The sequence below is a fragment of the Taudactylus pleione genome, unplaced genomic scaffold (assembly GCF_031769625.1).
Source record: "Taudactylus pleione unplaced genomic scaffold, aTauple2 ptg000113l, whole genome shotgun sequence".
Classification (NCBI taxonomy): domain Eukaryota; kingdom Metazoa; phylum Chordata; class Amphibia; order Anura; family Myobatrachidae; genus Taudactylus; species Taudactylus pleione.
The window spans coordinates 15,030,559-15,048,783 of NW_028284515.1; the positions used below are offsets into that span (position 1 = coordinate 15,030,559).

Here is an 18,225-nt window from a genome sequence, read left to right on the forward strand (position 1 = left end):
TGTGTATAGTAATGTGGTAGTGGGGGCACCTGTAATTGGGGTATGCAGTCGGGAAGCCGGCGGACCTAATCCCGGCAGCCGGCTTCCCTACTGCTTAATCCCGGCAAAGGTTAAATGACATGCGTCTAAATCTAGATGCCTGTCATTTTACCAACGTTGGGTGACCGGCGCCCAGCATCCCGATCAAAGGGATGCCGGGCGCCGCCACGAACAGCCGCGCGGGGTGGGGGTGGGGGTTAGGTTTAGGGTTCCCGGGGGGGACTTAGGGTCAGGCACCCCCCGGGGGACTTAGGTTTACGTGGCGGGGAAGGGGGGTTAGGGTTAGGCACTGGGGGGGAAGGTTAGGGTTAGGCACCCCTAAGCGAGCGTTAGGATAGGTTAGTGAATACTTACCTGGGGACGATCGGGACTTTCATCCTCGTCGGGCTGCCGCTGTCGGGATTTGAACCGCCGGGCATGGGTCCGGTGGTAAATTTTACCTATTTCGAAATTGGAACTGGAAGGGATTTTAACAATCATTTTTGTGCTTAAATTAAATTTTGGTCTGGAGGCATTTAGCATGGTAACATTATACAAGGAGAAATGGTAGATTTCTCGTAGACATCTAGCGGTGGCTAATCCATGTTCATTTTCCTGTTGTTTGTTGTTCTCAGATAGCTTTTATAGAGTACAGGTTATTTTAGAAATAACCAAAATACTTAGACCCATGTGAGGGAGTCGAGTCATGTAATTTGTGCTAAAGTACTGACCCACCTGTAAATATTTAGGCGCTATTTAAAATGTTATGAGGATGTCGCCATTGCATCATTATATTATGAAGCCACCTCCTTCAGTAACCTATGTATAGCCATCTTTTCCAGGCCCTTTGTAGATATGGTACAAACACTTCTACGCATGGCATAAAGTACTGATTTACCAGGAATAATGCTTTCATCAATCAGCAGTCACCAAGTAATGGGAGATGTGCCATCCCTCTAACATACATAAATAAATACATACATTCATTCATTCATACTCGCACACATGCATGCTAACTATATTACTCTTAATATTGGATTGTGCAGGAAAAACCAATGGATATATCTATTGTGCTCTTTATTGGAGCCAGATAGCTGTGTTTAGAAAACATTTTTGGTGTCCAAATGTGCAAGGACTGAGATGCCCATTTTCTTTGTAATACCGGTTGATGTGTCCTTTTAAGCTGTGTACACACTGATATATATCAACTGCTCAGTTAACGGCCGAGCTATCTATAGTATGTTGACTGGTGTGTACACCCAATATGTTTGTTAATGACGACCTTCATAGACATATGGGAACGGCCGATGGCCAATATATCTGAAAGCTATATCGTTCATCTGCTGGTGTGTACAGGCGACCCACCGATTGCCCGTACACATGTGCAGGGACTCACCGATGAATGACAGCCCAGCTGGGCGGGCAACTTTAAATTTCCGAACTGTTGTGACCTCAAGTCCCGGCCAGGTGTGTACAGCGGATATTTTTGTGAACAACGTAGTTCAAACATAACCAATCTGCTGTGCAGCACAGCACATGGCCGATTATACCTGAAAGATATATCTGTCATCTGCTGGTCAAGTCAAGTGACGTCAAGTCCCGGCACAACGGTGACACCTGCGATACGCCCAAAATATACCCATTGAACGGACCATTTTTATGCCCTGATCCTTTCCACAACATTCCGGTTACCGTGCGTCTCGATGGCAGCTGTATTTTTGTGTGTACACTGACTGACGCAATCCCTATACCAGTTGTTAGGGATTTTCGCGCTTGCACAGTTGCAAACAATCCCTCCACTACGTGAATACCTGCATTGTGTGCGGCTCTGAATCAGGCCTATGGGCAGACAGTATATCTGCATTGTGTGCTGCTCTGAATCAGGCCTATGGGCAGACAGTATATCTGCATTGTGTGCTGCTCTGAATCAGGCCTATGGGCAGACAGTATATCTGCATTGTGTGCTGCTCTGAATCAGGCCTATGGGCAGACAGTATACCTGCATTGTGTGCTGCTCTGAATCAGGCCTATGGGCAGACAGTATATCTGCATTGTGTGCGGCTCTGAATCAGGCCTATGGGCAGACAGTATATCTGCATTGTGTGCGGCTCTGAATCAGGCCTATGGGCAGACAGTATATCTGCATTGTGTGCGGCTCTGAATCAGGCCTATGGGCAGACAGTATATCTGCATTGTGTGCGGCTCTGAATCGGGCCTATGGGCAGACAGAATACCTGCACAGGGCAGCAATACCCCAGAAATTGCCCTGGTCAGTAACCTGTATCCACCCTGCGACATCATAACCTTAAATAGTGTTTGTTACTGTCCTGCCCTTCTCGCTGTTTCATCTGTCCCAGTGATCTGAATGATAAAAAAATATGAAGGTGGATCAACCTGCTCCCACATTTAGTCATTGAAACCCGTTACATATAGGATGCATGTGTAATCTGCTTTACCCTTTCTTCTCTGTGTCAGGTAAAGATCACGTATGCCGCTTTATTGGATGTGGGAGGAATGATCGGTTCAATTATGTCGTCATGCAATTACAGGTAAGCTTGCAAAAGAGATTAAGATTCTATTGTCGTTCTTTTTATTAGTGTTAGTTTTATTGGTCGTTTTACCATATTACAGTACAAGTCACTAGAAAATACTCAGGCATGTTAGTATGAATACATCACTTTTAGGTACAGTATGGTCTTAGTAGTGACTTTGCAACAGTTTTGGTGCTCGCATAATACACAAGCAGGCCTGCATATGGGGAAAGGCCATATAGGTGTGTGGAGGACAACATTACAAGGGGGAAAAAGCTGCCCCATGTATCATTGGGATGCAGTTGAGATTCCGGTGGTTGGGATGCTGGTACTCAGAATGCCAGCGTCGGAATCCCGTCACAGGTCATAATCTTGGCGACGGCATCCTGACCCCAGGCAACCCGACTATAAGTATTTGGGTTAGGGGTTAGTCCAGGGGTTTCCAAATGCGGTCCTCAAGGCTCCCCAACAGTTCAGCTATTAGAGATGTCCATGGTTGAGCACAGGTGACTTAATTAGTACCTCTGTCAATTTGATTTAACACCTGTTCTCAACCATGGATATCTCCAATACCTGAACTATTGTGGAACCTTGAGGACCGCATTTGGGAACCTCTGGGTTAGGCACTAGGAAGTTAGTTAGGGCTAGGCTGCAGGGAGGGTTAGGGTACTTACCGGCAGGTGTCGGTATCCTAACCCAACCCGTATCTTTAGATTTTTTTATATTTTTGTATCTATACCAGAGGTTCCCAAACTCTGGGCCTGATTCAGACCCGGTCAGAAGCGCTGAGCCCTTGCAACCGGGTCAATGGTGGCCCAGAGCGCATGCGCACGACAGAGCCGGCTCCGTCGTGCGCATGTACGAGACCCGGATAGCGATGGCCAATCCGTTGCTCCGGGTCTCGTACCAAAGGGGGCGTGCTGTCGATGTTGAGTGACAGCACGCCCCCTTTGGTGGGCGGGCCAGGGGAGTGGCTGCCCAAACGGAGGCGTTCCCATGTGAACGCCTCCGTCTGGGGCTGGTCCCACTGACATCACGAGTGATGTCAGTGGGAGAGATTTCGGCTCTGTTGGAGCCGAAATCTCTCTGGGGCTTCCGGCAACGAGACCCTACCACAAGGGTCTCGTGGCAAGCCCGATGGTCGCGATGGCTTGACCATCGCGACCATCTTCCTGGCCGCTCGCTATAGTTGTGGGTGGTCACCCACAGCTATGCGAGCGGCCAGAAGACCGGTCAAAAAAAAATAAAATAACCCGGCCCTGATTCAGAGCGAGCGCTCTGTCAGAGCGTCCGGCTCTGAATCAGGGCCTCTGTCCTCAAGGTACCCTAACGGTCCAGGTTTTAAGGATAACCATGCTTGGGCACATGTGACTTTATTAGTACCTAATTTGATATAACCATCTGTGCGCAACCATGGATATCCTTAAAACCTGGACCATTAGGGTGCTGAGAGGACTGAGTTTGGGAACTGCTGATCTATACTATACTGCTGGTGAAGAGGAGCAGGTATGTTGTGGTGCAATATTAGAAAATGAATAATGTATTTTGAATTTATTTTTTTAAATCTTATTATGCATGACACAGAATTGGCGTATGAAGGCTTCAGGTAACGCGGCCAGAGCTGCTAAGCCTATGACCATAGGTTGGCTTGTCCCTTTCATGTTCTGCACTGGCATATATACAGTAAAACTAGCTAAGGCAGACGGCTGTGAGGAGCACCTGACAAACACCTCATGTAAATAACGTGTTTGCTGCTTTGCCTAGGACCATTCTGGTAGCAGCAAGTCGTGGAATTGACAGTCAATATTGGCTTTCTATTGTGCAGATAAAATCTGCTTTGCCTTATGACTATAAACAACTCTGACAATCTATGAACTGAGGCGTAACATCCCCACCTACAGTATCTGCCCTGCACCCTCCTGTAACAATGATAAAATAAACAAAAAGTCTAGTATTCTATCAAGTCTTCAACAGTGACAAGTATGAAAACTTTATTTTATTTTGTTATTAATCATCAAATGAACAGACCTGACCCCTGGTCCCCTGCTGTTACCCGACTCCCCTACTTAAACAGGCTAGCCATGGATCTTGTACTATACAATACACTGCGTAGTACTGGGACGGTAGATTAGGTTTGGTTACACCTGATTTGGTTTCCTTAACATTGAATTTAGTCATTGTTTACTGCATTCCATTGTAATTAATTTCATTGTAATTAATAATGTAAGCAATTGTTTTTCTATACACTGCAAAGGTCTGCGAGCAGTTTACATACATCACCTCATCACAGTGTTTGTGGGCCTCTTCATACTGAAAAACTTTGTCTCATCTTCAGGGAAGAAACTTGGCGGATCTGCGTCGTAGCCATTCTAGAGGCACCTTCTCTGTCAGCACCATGCTACGGCTCGGACGTCAAATCCTGGAGTCTATTGAGAGCATCCATTCTGTGGGGTTCTTACACCGCGATATCAAACCAGTACGTTGGATAATGAGCACTGTAACAAGGGCCGGCAGGAATGAAATGGAACCATACAGAATTGTAACCATTCATCTAAACTTGATTACAGCGTTTCCAAACAAAACAATAGATAACGTTTTACAATGATAGCGTAGAGTACAATTCACTGTATGTTATGTGCATTTTTCTTCTACAATGGTAATCATTCCATTTACAGAGGCTGATCTGTTATGTCTTATATACATTGTTTTGGATAATTGTCGAATCTCCCTTTCATAACTCGCTGCCTCAACTTCGGGGGACGTAAAGCTGGGTACACACTGACAGATATATTGCAGGTTCTATTGAACGGGTGATATATCTATAGTGTCTCGCCAGGCGTGTACAGCGGATATTTTGTGAACAACGTAGTTCAGACATAACCGATCTGCTGTGCAGCACAGCACATGGCCGATATACCTGAAAGATATGTCGGTCGTCTGCTGGTGTGTACGGGCGACCCGCCGATCGCCCGTACACATGCTGCAGGGACCTGGCGGTGATTGACAGCTCAACTGGGCGGGCAAATTTTAAATGCCCGCCCAGTAGATCTGTCGAGCCCGGCACATCGGGCAGAAGATTGGTTTGCGTACACACACTTACCAATCAGATCGACCTAGCGTGTACCCAGCTTAAGGAACTAAAATAGTAACCACTAGGAATAATTTTCACATTACGTTAGTGCATATCAGGAATGTGATACAATAGTGATCAGTTTGTTTTGTGGTGTACTACACTGTACTGTAGATTTTAAAATGTGTTACCATTCGCTACAAAACGTATACATTCAGCGAAGGATAAAGCATTATTTTCCATACTCATACCTTTGTTGTTCCGTGCTTTTTATTCACAAACTTTCCTTTCCTCCTTGTACAGTCCAACTTTGCAATGGGTCGTTTTCCCAGTACTTGTCGGAAATGTTTTATGCTGGACTTCGGGCTGGCGAGGCAATTTACAAACTCCTGTGGAGACGTGCGGCCGGTAAGTACATCGTACTAAGCGAATACTTCAGAAATGGTGAAAGCATTACTACTTTTTATGTATACTGCGTCCTAATCTATTATGTTGGTGTACAGTAACAAAATTGAATGCAAACACCCTCAGCTTATAATCCATTTTCTCCAGCGTAGGTGCAAATTTATCAGTGTGTTAATTAACCTACTTGTAATGGTGCATACACCCGTAACGATTTTGTAACCAACAACTTTCTGTCAGATTTTCTGTCAGATTTCCCTTGAAAAGTGAACGATTTTTTGAAGTGTAATGAACAATTTTTACAACGATGAACGTAAAATATTCCTTCCCTTAATGGAAATCGTTATGTTGGACAGTCTGAAATGGATGATAAACTACAAACGGGAGCGCGCTTGAACGATTCTCGTTCAGTCATAACTCAGAAACTGAACGATTTTTTGAATGATAACGACGTCGTTAACGACTAATCGTTCAAAAAATCGTTACGTGTGTATGCACCTTACGTTTTTTTTTGGTTTTTTTTGTAAATGATTGGGTCAAGCTGAGGAACTCTTATGAGGAGTGCATAAAGACATTGACAGCACGGATGGTGTAATGTTTAGCATTATTGTCTGACAGCACTGAGGTCCTGGGTTCAATTCCTGCCATGTCCTTATCTGTGTGGAGTTTGTATGTTCTCCTTGGGCTCACATGGGGTTTTTCTGGGTACTCCGGTTTCCTCCCACACTCCAAAAATATACTGGTAGGTTATTTGGCACCTGACAAATAAATGATCCCTAGTGCGTATGTGTGTGAGCATGTGGTAGGGAACATAGGGTCTGATTCACCATGGATCGCAATTGCAACCGCATACGCAGATCGTCCGATTGTTGCGTACGCATATGCACCGAACTGCATGTGCACGGCAATCGCACTGCGATTACGGACGCACTGTGGAATCCATCACAGAGTGAGTAACAGACAGTCAGCGTTTGGGAGTGGTGACTGCGGAATGGTTGCAGAAACGCAGGCGTGCCTGTCCGTTTGAGTGCCTTTGCATGGGCGTGCATAAATTAGCCACTGCGATTGCCTATGCAGCTCGACAAGACTTGCAATTACTGAGACAAGTCAGACCAGCTGTAATTGTGCGTGACAGCCCGGTGTTACCGATGTATACGCAGGACTGCGAGGTATTATGGATGTGAGAAAGCAGCAGTGAGCGTCTCTATGCTGGCTGAGCGGTGGCAGACTTTAGCATATATTCATTGCGTGTGATTACTCAGCTGTGATCGCAGTTGCGATTCTTGCTAAATCAGGTCCATAGATTGTAAGCTCCACTGGTGGGAATGGCCAAATATCCTCTTTATAGCACTGCGTAATATGTGTGCGCTATATAAATAACTGGTAATAAATAAATAAGTTGAGCCATTCAAATCAAAAAATAAAATCCTAATAGGAGAATAATAACTCTTAAGTTTGTAGATGACTGAAGCAGCCAAGAAACTTTTTTTGCTCCCATTTTAAAGACCCATAATGAGCATTATTGGAATCCTAAGAACAGCTGGTAATGTCTAGGGCTTTTATATCTGTCGGTTTTATGTGAGTCCTTGATTAATAATGAATGGTACAGATTTCATTCGCCATAAATAGCAGGTGTGTCGAGATAGACAAATGAGATCCCGCTTAGATTCTCTCGAACAGTAACAGACAACAATTCTATTATTCTGGTATATTCAGGGTTAATTAGTGTATAGTCAACAAAAGCCTCCTAATCACATTTCTCTTGTCTGAGATGAGAACGTAGAATTTGATTTGTTGCAGAACAGATTTGCATCAGTTGCTGACAGAGCCTTAACTGGATTTGCATTCAGGCCCCAGCCTCCAGCGGCCAGGTCTCTAATGATCTTAAAATGAGATTGTGGAGAAATAGAGAGAATGATGGTGGTGGGTGAGCATGCAGGATTCTGCTCTACCCTCCCTTCAACAGTGTCTTGTTAAATGAAGTTGAAAATTACTAATTCAATTACCTTTCTAGTTTAATTCAGTTCTTAATGCATTCAGCTTGGAGTCTTGAAGCTTGTCTTTTTAAGGTAACCTAATGGTGCACTGCACTTTTCATAGCCATTGCTTTGTCATTTTTAGACGGAAGTTGTTGGAAATAGTGGTATAGAGATGTCCTCATTCACCTAACCTCAATACACCATGCGGCACAAGACGCCTAACGCCAATGAGCTTTGCAGAACCAGTGGCGTATCTATAATGGGTGCAGTGTGTGCGGGGCATACGGGTCCAGCAGGGCCCCCGCACCACACACTCTGCACCCATATTATTTTAAACTCACTTGTCCGTGGTCCCACGTCGGGTGTCAGCGCTGCTCAGAACACCGGAAAATGGCCGCCGCATGCGCAGTAGACTCCGGGCGCACTCTAGTTTGCGGAGGCTACTAATGCTTCGGTGGCCGGCCAGCCGCGTCAGTCGGCTGTCGGCCACCAGGGAGATAGGAGTGGGCCCCGCACGGGGAGTGCACACGGGCCCCCTCCACTCCTAAGACGCCCTTGTGCAGAGCGGTGTAGCAATCAGTCTAAATATAGGCATACAGTTGGGTCCTTATATACTATTGCCACAGTCATACCAAACAGCCCTTCTTGGAGCGCTAGGTCCGGTGTGACTCTGCTTACATCTTTGTAGCGATGCGACAAAACTGCTTCACGAGACAGCACTGATCAATTTGATATGCGACACTTTTACATCTGTGTGCGACTGTCTCATTCTGTACAACGGAACTTGCCGTAAAACAGCTGCGGACGCTGCAACAAAGCGGTTTGTGTACAGATTCAGACTAAATCACTTACAGATAAACAAGTGTCGCATATCAAATGAATCAGTGCGGCTTTGTCACATCGTGTTGTGACTTATGCTGCCCATATACTAGGCGATTAAACCTAGCGTTTGAGTGATAACGACCGTCGTTATCGCTCCATCGCTTGGTAATCACCCATAAATCGGGCAGTAAAATGTTAAACACGACCAGCGATGCACGGGCCCGCTGGTCGTTTTTAACATCAATCATCGCCCGAACATGACGGTCAACCTGAAGACTGCCGTCAGGTTGCCATGTTCTGGGGATGATTGATCTGCATACACTGAACATGCAGTGTATGCACTTCACCCCGCGGGAGACTACTACGGCGGCGTCATAATCGTGCCATCGTCCCCGCATCTAGTAGTGGATGGGCAGCATAAGGCACACATTTTGAGCGAAAATGACGCTTGCTACAAGCCGAGTCACACTGGACCTAGCGCGCCGGGAAACTCTTTTTGGCATGATTGCGGCAATAAAGTATGAGGACACATCTGTATGTCTATATTCAGACTGGTTATCTGCCTCATTCAGAATCTGGGCAGACTATATACTCCTGATGGCTGAATGCTGCATCTGTCTATGTCTGTCATACTGAAACATTGAGCCCCACCAATCCATTTGTTTGCCCTACTCCCTGGATGGTCAGATCTGTTACACTTGTGGTTATATCAGAACCAATGTTTGCGTGCAACTTCATTTACTATATAACAAGTACACTGTAGTTAATTTGCTTTAAATTACCCCTGCCCGTGTATCCACCTGGTGACATTGTAGTTTGGGAGGTACCCTGCTCTCGCTTGTGCCAGATGGTTCAAATCGTTAGGATGGCTTGTAAATGGCATATGGTGGGTACGTTTGCCATTCCCCCTGATGAGATGGTTGGTATGGCTTGTAGGCCGTGGCTGCATTCGTATTACTAGATGATGTGGTGGATTACGGGAATAAATTTAATTTAATTGTCATTCCCCCTTAATTTTGTCCTGGAAGAAATGTTTCTGATTACACGTGTAAGGATACTTATTGCGTCCTATGTGCTCACCTCATTTCAAAACAACCGAGCTTGCCGTGTGTAATATGTACGCGAAGGTACTTTGCGCTTTGATCGCTGGCAGTCACTCCTCTATTGTGAGCTACTAATTCTACAGCATTTTTCCTTAGCAAAGCAAATAAACGGCAGCTGCCACTAGATTTAATGCCTGCTGATATGCTAATAACGCTGGGAATAATTACAGAGAAGCACAAACTCTCCATAATATTACGGGTACATTATGCATTGTTCTTGTAATGCTGGTGTTGGGTGCAGTGTAATTCACACTTTTCATATTGTTGTGCTGCTGTATTACAGTATATAGGAAATACTTGATTCATGGGCAGCATTTTGCAACAGTGAACAAACAAAAAAAACACCCTTTTGTGTAATTTCATTGTTTTCTTTGTATTTTGAGGTGGCGAGTTGTTAAATATACAGAATATATCATGACCTTTATGTTGGTTTAATACAACCTGCAGCAAAGTGTATGTATCACGCGGTACTTACTCTTGGATGTATGCAGTCCCCTGTCATGGTGACGACATCTGTTTTGAGCTGCCTAGCACAAATAGCTTTACTCAATACTCATCTCAGTGCTGATGCCTGTTCCTATACAGGACTGCAAACACCCCGACCCCTGCAAATTCATGGCTTACTCAAAAAGAGTTGAATACACTCTGCTATAGTTATGAGTAAATCTAACTAACAGAGAGAAGGTAGGATTTTTTCATGGTCCTTTTGGGGACTGTTTTACTCACTTTAACCCTTTCCCACCCAACCCCACCCACTTTATCATAGGTGGATTGTTCACTACTGTGGCACTGTATGAAGGGATCGTGGTATAGAACATAAAACACAAACGTTGAAGGTTGCTGTGATATTACTGGGTCTGACGCTGTGTATGAGGTCACAAATCTGCAGTCTCTACAAATCCCGTTACCTAGGAGACTGCAAAAAGAAATGTTCTTTTTTTTTCTCTCTGCACCAGAGTGATGCAAACAGTTTGTGCTTTCACACAGAGGGGCAGATTCATTTTGAGGCGAAAAGCCGAGATCGGCAAAAAGCGTTTGAGGTTTTCGCCACAAACCCACGAATTACCCCATTCAATTCCAGGAAATTTTCGCATGGGCGAAAAAACTCCATAGGCAAAAACAAGCGCAAAAGATTCACCACCCAAAGGCAGGAGAAAAGATGTGCAAAATCCCTATTTTTGACTTAAAAATGTGGGGATTTGGCTCAGGGCCCTTTGGACACCCCCCCCCCCCCCCCCAATGACTAATAGGCAAAAAAAATATATCTTAATTCCCCTTAAAAAATAAAATTTCAAAAGTGTTTGAAAATGGGTATAAAGTATCAGGTCCGGTATTTTGGGGGGCTGTGTGGATGGGACAGTTGTTTTTAGGATTGCAGGAGACTCCAGCAGGTGTTTTCTTTTAAGTTTTTTTATAATGCACTTTACAGACAAAAATATGCTACTACCCATTTAAATGTTGCTACCAATTTAACTACAGCAATTATTTTACTCAAAAGAAATTGCTTTATATCACTTTTCCACACAGCCCTTTGACTCCAGTTAAGAACACCAAATACTTTTATTAGGTCTATTAATACACTTCTATATTGATTGCCAGGGACAGCTAGGCTTTTTATGGGGTACAGACTGATTTCCCCAAAATATCCTATCCTTTTCGCTAGTTTCGCCTTTCACTGCATTCACACATCTGCGTTTTCGCCTCTTTTGGAAAAAGGGCGAAACGCGTTAATGCACATTGTGAAAGTACGCAAAAACTTGCGAACGAGGCAAAAAGATTGCAGCGGCGAATGCATTTTGACGGCCGCGACTATTCCCCTCTAATTAAATTCGGCCCAGAGATGAAACCGCATGCTGGATGAATTTTGTTGTAAAACAAAGCATTATTTATCCATTGGCTCATTTATAGTCAGAATGTCTTATATAAATGTGCAAAAGTGGCTTTATTTGTTGTGTAATTGCCAGCATAGTTGTTGTTTTATTATCATTAACCTTTTATTTATATAGTGCCAACATATTACACAGTGCTGTATAGAGAATGTTTAATCACTCACATCCGTTTCTGCCCACTGGGGCTTACAGTCTAAATCTACTGTGCACACAAATGTCTATTTCTAGGGAAGCCAATGCATCCGTAGTGCACCCATGTGAGAACAGAGAGAACACGCAAGCCCTATACAGTACATTTGTGATATCTGACGAGATATAGGCTGCCTTTACAATTCTTTGTCGCTTATTTTTTTATTTAGTGCTGTCATCCGTACATAACAGCTATCGTCAGTGCATTTCTCCAGATTTCTTCTTTGAATTTGCAGGCCTCAGCCTTTTCCTAGCTGGCTGGGTCTCTACATGAAGTCCCATTTTCTGAGTGTTACTGTAATTATCTACTCATACCAGTGGACAAATCGTCTGGTATAAATGGAATTCTAATGCTGTATTAGTGTTCACTCTAGTTTCAGCGCTGGGCAGGGTGCCGGACCTAGAGGGCACACTGGTGCCTGTCGAAAAGGGGCCTTGGCCACAAGAAAAGGGGCCATTTGTTTGAAACGTGCCCCCTTTTCATCACTCTTGGGGGCGTGCTTGGCACTTACGGACATGCCAGGCTGCCCCTAAGCTCTCTATTCTCTGTTAATAGATGCCGAGCGCATGCGCCAGACATCCATTCATCGGCAGTGACCACTACACCGCTATTTCTACTTCAGGGTCCATAGGGTATCCACAGGATACCTTGGGGTATAGGTGTGACGTCAGTCGCAGGGCACCAAAGAGTTAAGCTTTCAGCCTCCCAGGATGCACTAGGTCCCCCTCCTATACCCCGCCCCCGGGCCAAGGCACCTCAGTTTAGTTTGGTGCCCGGCCGGCGTCGGGTGCACCTGTCGGAGTGGGGGCTAGAAGAGCCCCATAAGCTTTCTTCAGTGCAGCTGTGGCTGCACATCTGGATGTACAGCATGGACCTTCAGTCCTGACGTCCATGCTGTCTTCCCTACACCCCCGCCGGTACCAGAACGCCGGTACCGATCCGGGGATTCTGGTGAGCATCTAGGGTCACAGCTAGCAGTGACCCCAGATGTTCCGGACCATGGCCGGATCCAAGGGGGACAAAGGTAAGCAGCGGGGTCCCGCGGTGGGTCCCCGCTGGTCACATGGTCCTAAGTCCCCAGGCAGGGGGCTCCCTGGGGACTGGCTGCAGCGTGGAGCCAGGTACTGAACCTGCGCTTTCCACTACCCCCTGGGACAGCGGACCGCAGCAGAACGGTAGCGCTGCGGCATCCCAGGGGTTAAATGCATGCCAGGGGAAGCGCGCCTTCCCTGTCTCACAGCCGGCGCCTCCCCCGCTGCACACAGCCCTCTCTGCACTGTGCTGACTGGCCCTGTGTCAGCGCTCCTCCCCCAGGCCAGCTTCTCTCTGCTCCTCGGCGGCCATCTTCTCTGCAACGCATGGTGAACGCTGCTGGAAGTCTGGAAGGAAGCATCGTGGTCTGGGTCCCCCCGCATACCTCTCCTCCGCTGTGGCTCAGGTCTGTGTATGCAGCGCTGTGTCCTACCAGGCCCTGTGTCTGTGTAGTTGAGTGATCAGCGCTGTTAGTGCAGGAATTGTTATTTCTCTGCATTGTATGTGACTGTGCTAGCGCTGCCTGTAACTTTTCTTCTCTAAACTGTCAGCTTTATTACTGTCCCTGTTCTTTCTGCTAAAGCCCTTGCGGTGCGGTGCTGCAGGGTGGTCTCTCGCCTATTTAATACTTAATTGGTGAGAGAGGTCACATACGTGGTTCCCCTCCGGCTACAGTGTACCACGTGCAAAGTACCGTTAGCGGAGGGGGAGGGTAGCGCGGAGGGCCTTTGCCGGCAGTGTTTGTCCATGGCGCGGCCTATTACGGTTACAGCACCGGTACAGGAGCCGCCCTGGGCTTGTTTCGCTCAGGCGTTAACAGCTTTAGTGGGCCAGTTAGCTCCGCAGCCCGCGTTTACTCCGATGGGTTTGTCCCAGCATTCTGTGGTGTCGTCACCCATGCAGGGGTTCCCACGACAATTGGTGGTACCCCACAGTCTCCCTATTTCCCCGCTCCCGGGTTCTCAGGAGCCAGCGTGGGTTAACTCCCTGACGAGTTCTGTACAGCACTTGTCGGATGTGTTGCAAGGGGAGTCTGTGATGCGGCCTCATAAAAGGCCGGTGGCGTCTCTGTCCGCTCCTTATGAGGATGACGAAGGGACGTCTGATGATGGGGAGATTCTGGATCCTTACGATCAGGAACCTCTCCATACTAAGGACGCTGATGCTAAGTCCAAAGTATATATTCCTGGACTTATTCGGGCGGTCCGCACAGCCTTGGTGATTGAGGACGAAGTTCCCCCAGCGGCTAAATCTAAGTATGCCTTTTTCAGAGATGTGAAGGGCGATGCCACAGTCTTTCCTCTTTCGGGTCAGTTGGTGGACCATTTAGAGGAGGCGTGGAAACAACCTGGCAAAAGATACCAGCCGCAGAGACGCCTGGCGGTGGCTTATCTGTTCGCGGATAATTATTTTGCTAAGTGGGAATCCCCTCCACAGGTGGATTCTCACGTGACCCGTCTTGTCCGTAGTGCCACATTGCCGATGCCATCCATGTCCTCCCTTAAGGATGCTACGGACCGCAAGGTAGAAATCTGCCTGAAGTCCGCTTATTCCCTTGCAGGGGGGGGGCAGCACGGCCGGCTATGGCCATTTGCTGGGTTGCCAGAGCGATGGAGCGCTGGGCGGATTCATTAGAGGCTTCTTTTGAATCCGACTGTCCGGCCGAACAGGCGGAGTTGATTGGCAATCTCCGTGATTCGGCCACCTACATCAACGAGGCGGCTCTAGACATTAGTACTCTGGTGTCTAGAATTTCTTCAGCAGCGGTAGCTGCTCGTCGCACCTTGTGGCTGCGATCCTGGAAGGCGGACGCAGATTCCAAGAAAGGTCTGGAAGCGTTGCCGTTTACCGGAGAAGTTCTCTTCGGTCCGGATCTGGATAAGATTGTGGCCACGCTGGCGGCAGCCAAATCTGCTTGTCTTCCGTCGGCCGCTGCTCCTTCTGGTTCTGGACCATCGTCCTTTCGGTCATCTAGGGCCCAGGGCAGGCCCAAACCACAGTCGTTTCCTCGACAGGCTGGCCCTAAGAAATCGGTCAAGCCCCGGAAACAGGCATGGAGTACCAGACGTCCGGCCCCCAAGCCAGATGACAAGCCTGCGGCCTGACGGTCCGGGTCTCCCCTTGGGGGATCCCAGGGTGGGAGGCCGCCTGCTGCAGTTCTCCCGGTGTTGGTCGTTTACTACGACAGACACTTGGGTTCTGGAGGTGGTCTCCCACGGGTACGCCCTCTCCTTCCGGCACAGACCCCCGGCTCGATTCTTCACCACGGGTCTACCATCAGACCGGAACAAGGCTACGGAGCTGTGGAAGGTATTGCACACTATGCTCCAGGCTGGAGTTATAGTGTCTGTTCCATTCTCCCAGAGGGGCCAAATCTATTTTTGGTACAGAAACCCAATGGGTCATATCGTCCGATTCTCAACCTCAAAGCACTCAACAAGTCTTTGCGGGTCCCGAAGTTTCGGATGGAGACCCTACGGTCCATCATTCTGGCGCTGGAACCTGGGGACTACTTGGTGTCATTGGACATACAGGACGCTTACCTGCATGTCCCTATTCTTTTGCGCCATCAAGAGTTCCTTCAGTTTGCAATCCGCAGCGACCACTTCCAGTTTCGGGCGTTACCTTTTGGCCTGGCGACAGCACCACGTGTTTTCACCAAGGTGATGGCGGTCATGGCGGCTTCTCTGCGGCTGCAGGGAGTCCGCATGTTGCCGTACTTGGACGACCTGTTATTGGTGGCAGGATCTCCAGAGCTCCTGTTACACCACTTGGACCTGACCATTGCACTGCTGCAACGGCACGGCTGGCTAATCAACTGGCAGAAGTCCACTCTAATCCCGTCTCGGAGGATTCTGCATCTTGGAGCCTTATTGGACTCGGGACAGCAAAGGATCTTCGTGACGGAGGACAAGATCTCTGCTTTACAGTCAAGGGTGCGCAGTTGTCTGCACAGCCGCCGGGTGTCCTTACACTCGGCGATGAGGTTACTGGGCTCCATGGTGTCGGTGTTCGACATGGTGGAATACGCCCAGTTTCACTCCAGACCTCTGCAGCACCTGTCCAAGTGGAACGGGCTGCCTCAGTCTCTGAAGTTCCAGACGATTGTGCTCACCCCGGAGGTTCGCCTGTCCCTTGCGTGGTGGTTAAAGACGACCCACCTCAACAAGGGACGTCCGTTCTGGGTTCCAAATTGGGTCCTGTTGACAACGGACGCCAGTATTCGGGGCTGGGGAGCAGTTTCGGGTCCACACTTGTTCCAGGGCAGGTGGACGCCGACAGAAGCGGAGCTTCCAATCAATATCTTGGAACTCCGTGCGGTCTTCAATGCTCTCCTGCAGGCACAGCGGTTTCTCCAGGGTCACCCGGTGCAGGTCCAGTCGAACAACGCTACCACCGTGGCCTACATAAACAGGCAAGGAGGAACTCGCAGTCGGGCGGCTCTCGTAGAGGTCTCTCGGATCCTGGTTTGGGCGGAGCGCAATCTTCCAGCCATATCAGCGGTCTTCATCCCGGGAGTGCTAAATTGGGAGGCGGACTTTCTAAGTCGCCAGGACGTTCATCCAGGGGAATGGTCCCTGCACCCGGACGTTTTTCAACTACTGGTGGACAGGTGGGGTCTTCCAGAAATCGACCTCATGGCGTCCCGGCACAACAACAAGTTGCCGGTGTACGGGTCTCGCACAAGAGACGAAGGGGCGTCTCTGGTGGATGCTCTGTCCGTCCAGTGGACGTTCAGGTTCGCATACCTCTTCCCTCCGGTCTCCCTTCTTCCACGGGTATTCCGGAAATTCAAACAGGAAGGAGGGACGCTCCTGTTGATAGCTCCCGCGTGGCCCAGACGGCACTGGTGCTCAGACCTTCAGGGTCTGTCCGTGGACAGTCCTCTGCGGTTGCCGCTACGACCGGACCTTCTGTCTCAGGGTCCTTGTCTTCACCCGGACCTGACTCGGCTGTCTTTGACGGCGTGGCTGTTGAGACGGCCATGCTGAGGTCCCGGGGGTTTTCCAGCTCTGTGGTGCGTACCATGTTACGAGCTCGGAAACCGTCTTCCGCAAGGATATACCATCGCGTGTGGCATACGTTCTTCCAGTGGTGTCGACCGAGAGGTTATGCACCGCGGGAGTTTCGTCTGTCTCGGATTCTCGCCTTCCTGCAAGCGGTCCTAGATCATGGGCTTCGGCCCTATCGGTACAGGTTTCGGCCCTATCTGTCTGGTTTCACCGTAGGATTGCTACAATCCCGGATGTGCGCACCTTTATGCAAGGTGTTCTCCGTATTCAGCCGCCCTTTGTTCCACCTGTGGCGCCTTGGGATTTGGCTGTGGTCCTGAGGGCTCTCCAAGGACCGCCGTTTGAACCACTGGGCTCAGTGGATATTAAATGGTTAACAGCTAAGACTGTTTTCCTTCTGGCCATTGCTTCGGCCAGACGTGTTTCTGAGTTAGGGGCTCTTTCTTGTAGACCCCCTTTCTTGGTTTTTCATGGGAACAGGGCAGTGCTCCGCACTCGGCCCGAGTTTCTTCCCAAAGTTGTTTCCCAGTTTCATGTTAACGAGGAAATAGTTGTTCCGGCCTTTAACTCACCGGGTCTTTCCATGGGTGAGGCCTCTTTGGATGTTGTGCGGGCCTTAAGGACTTATGTTGACCGCACTTCTTCGTTTAGGAAGTCGGACGCTTTGTTTGTCCTCTATGGCTTCCGTAAAAAGGGTTGGCCTGCTTCAAAGCAAACTTTGGCAGCCTGGATCCGTATGGCTATTTCTGAAGCTTATCTTCATGAAGGCCTACCGGTCCCTCCTTCTCTGAAGGCTCATTCCACTAGGTCTGTGGGTCCTTCGTGGGCAGCTCGACGTGGTGCCTCGGCAGTTCAGATCTGCAAGGCTGCTACGTGGTCTTCTGTCCATACCTTCGTGAGGTATTACAGGTTTGACACCTTCGCCTCTCAGGATGCTTCCTTCGGGCGGCGGATTCTCCTTTCTGCACAGGAGCGTCCCCACCCTTAAAGGATACTGCTTTGGGACATCCCCAAGGTATCCTGTGGATACCCTATGGACACTGAAGTAGAAAATATGAGATATGGTAAGAACTTACCCTTGTTATCTCTATTTCTACGAAGTCCATAGGGTTCCACAGGACTCCCGCCCTGTCGCACCTGTGCTGCAGATGGGCTTTGCTCTGGTCACCGGTTTTT

General features: G+C 48.3%; 1 protein-coding gene across 2 annotated transcripts in view; it reads left to right on the top strand.

Annotated features, from left to right (window-relative positions):
• TTBK2 (tau tubulin kinase 2) overlaps positions 1-18,225 on the top strand; it is a 112,990-nt gene that overhangs the window by 51,693 nt on the left and 43,072 nt on the right. For both annotated transcript variants that reach the window (XM_088471338.1, XM_088471339.1), the window contains exons 4-6: positions 2,494-2,567; positions 4,885-5,025; positions 5,923-6,027. In XM_088471338.1, coding sequence (XP_088327464.1) covers positions 2,494-2,567; positions 4,885-5,025; positions 5,923-6,027 — 320 coding nt within the window. The remainder of the gene's footprint in view (positions 1-2,493; positions 2,568-4,884; positions 5,026-5,922; positions 6,028-18,225) is intronic.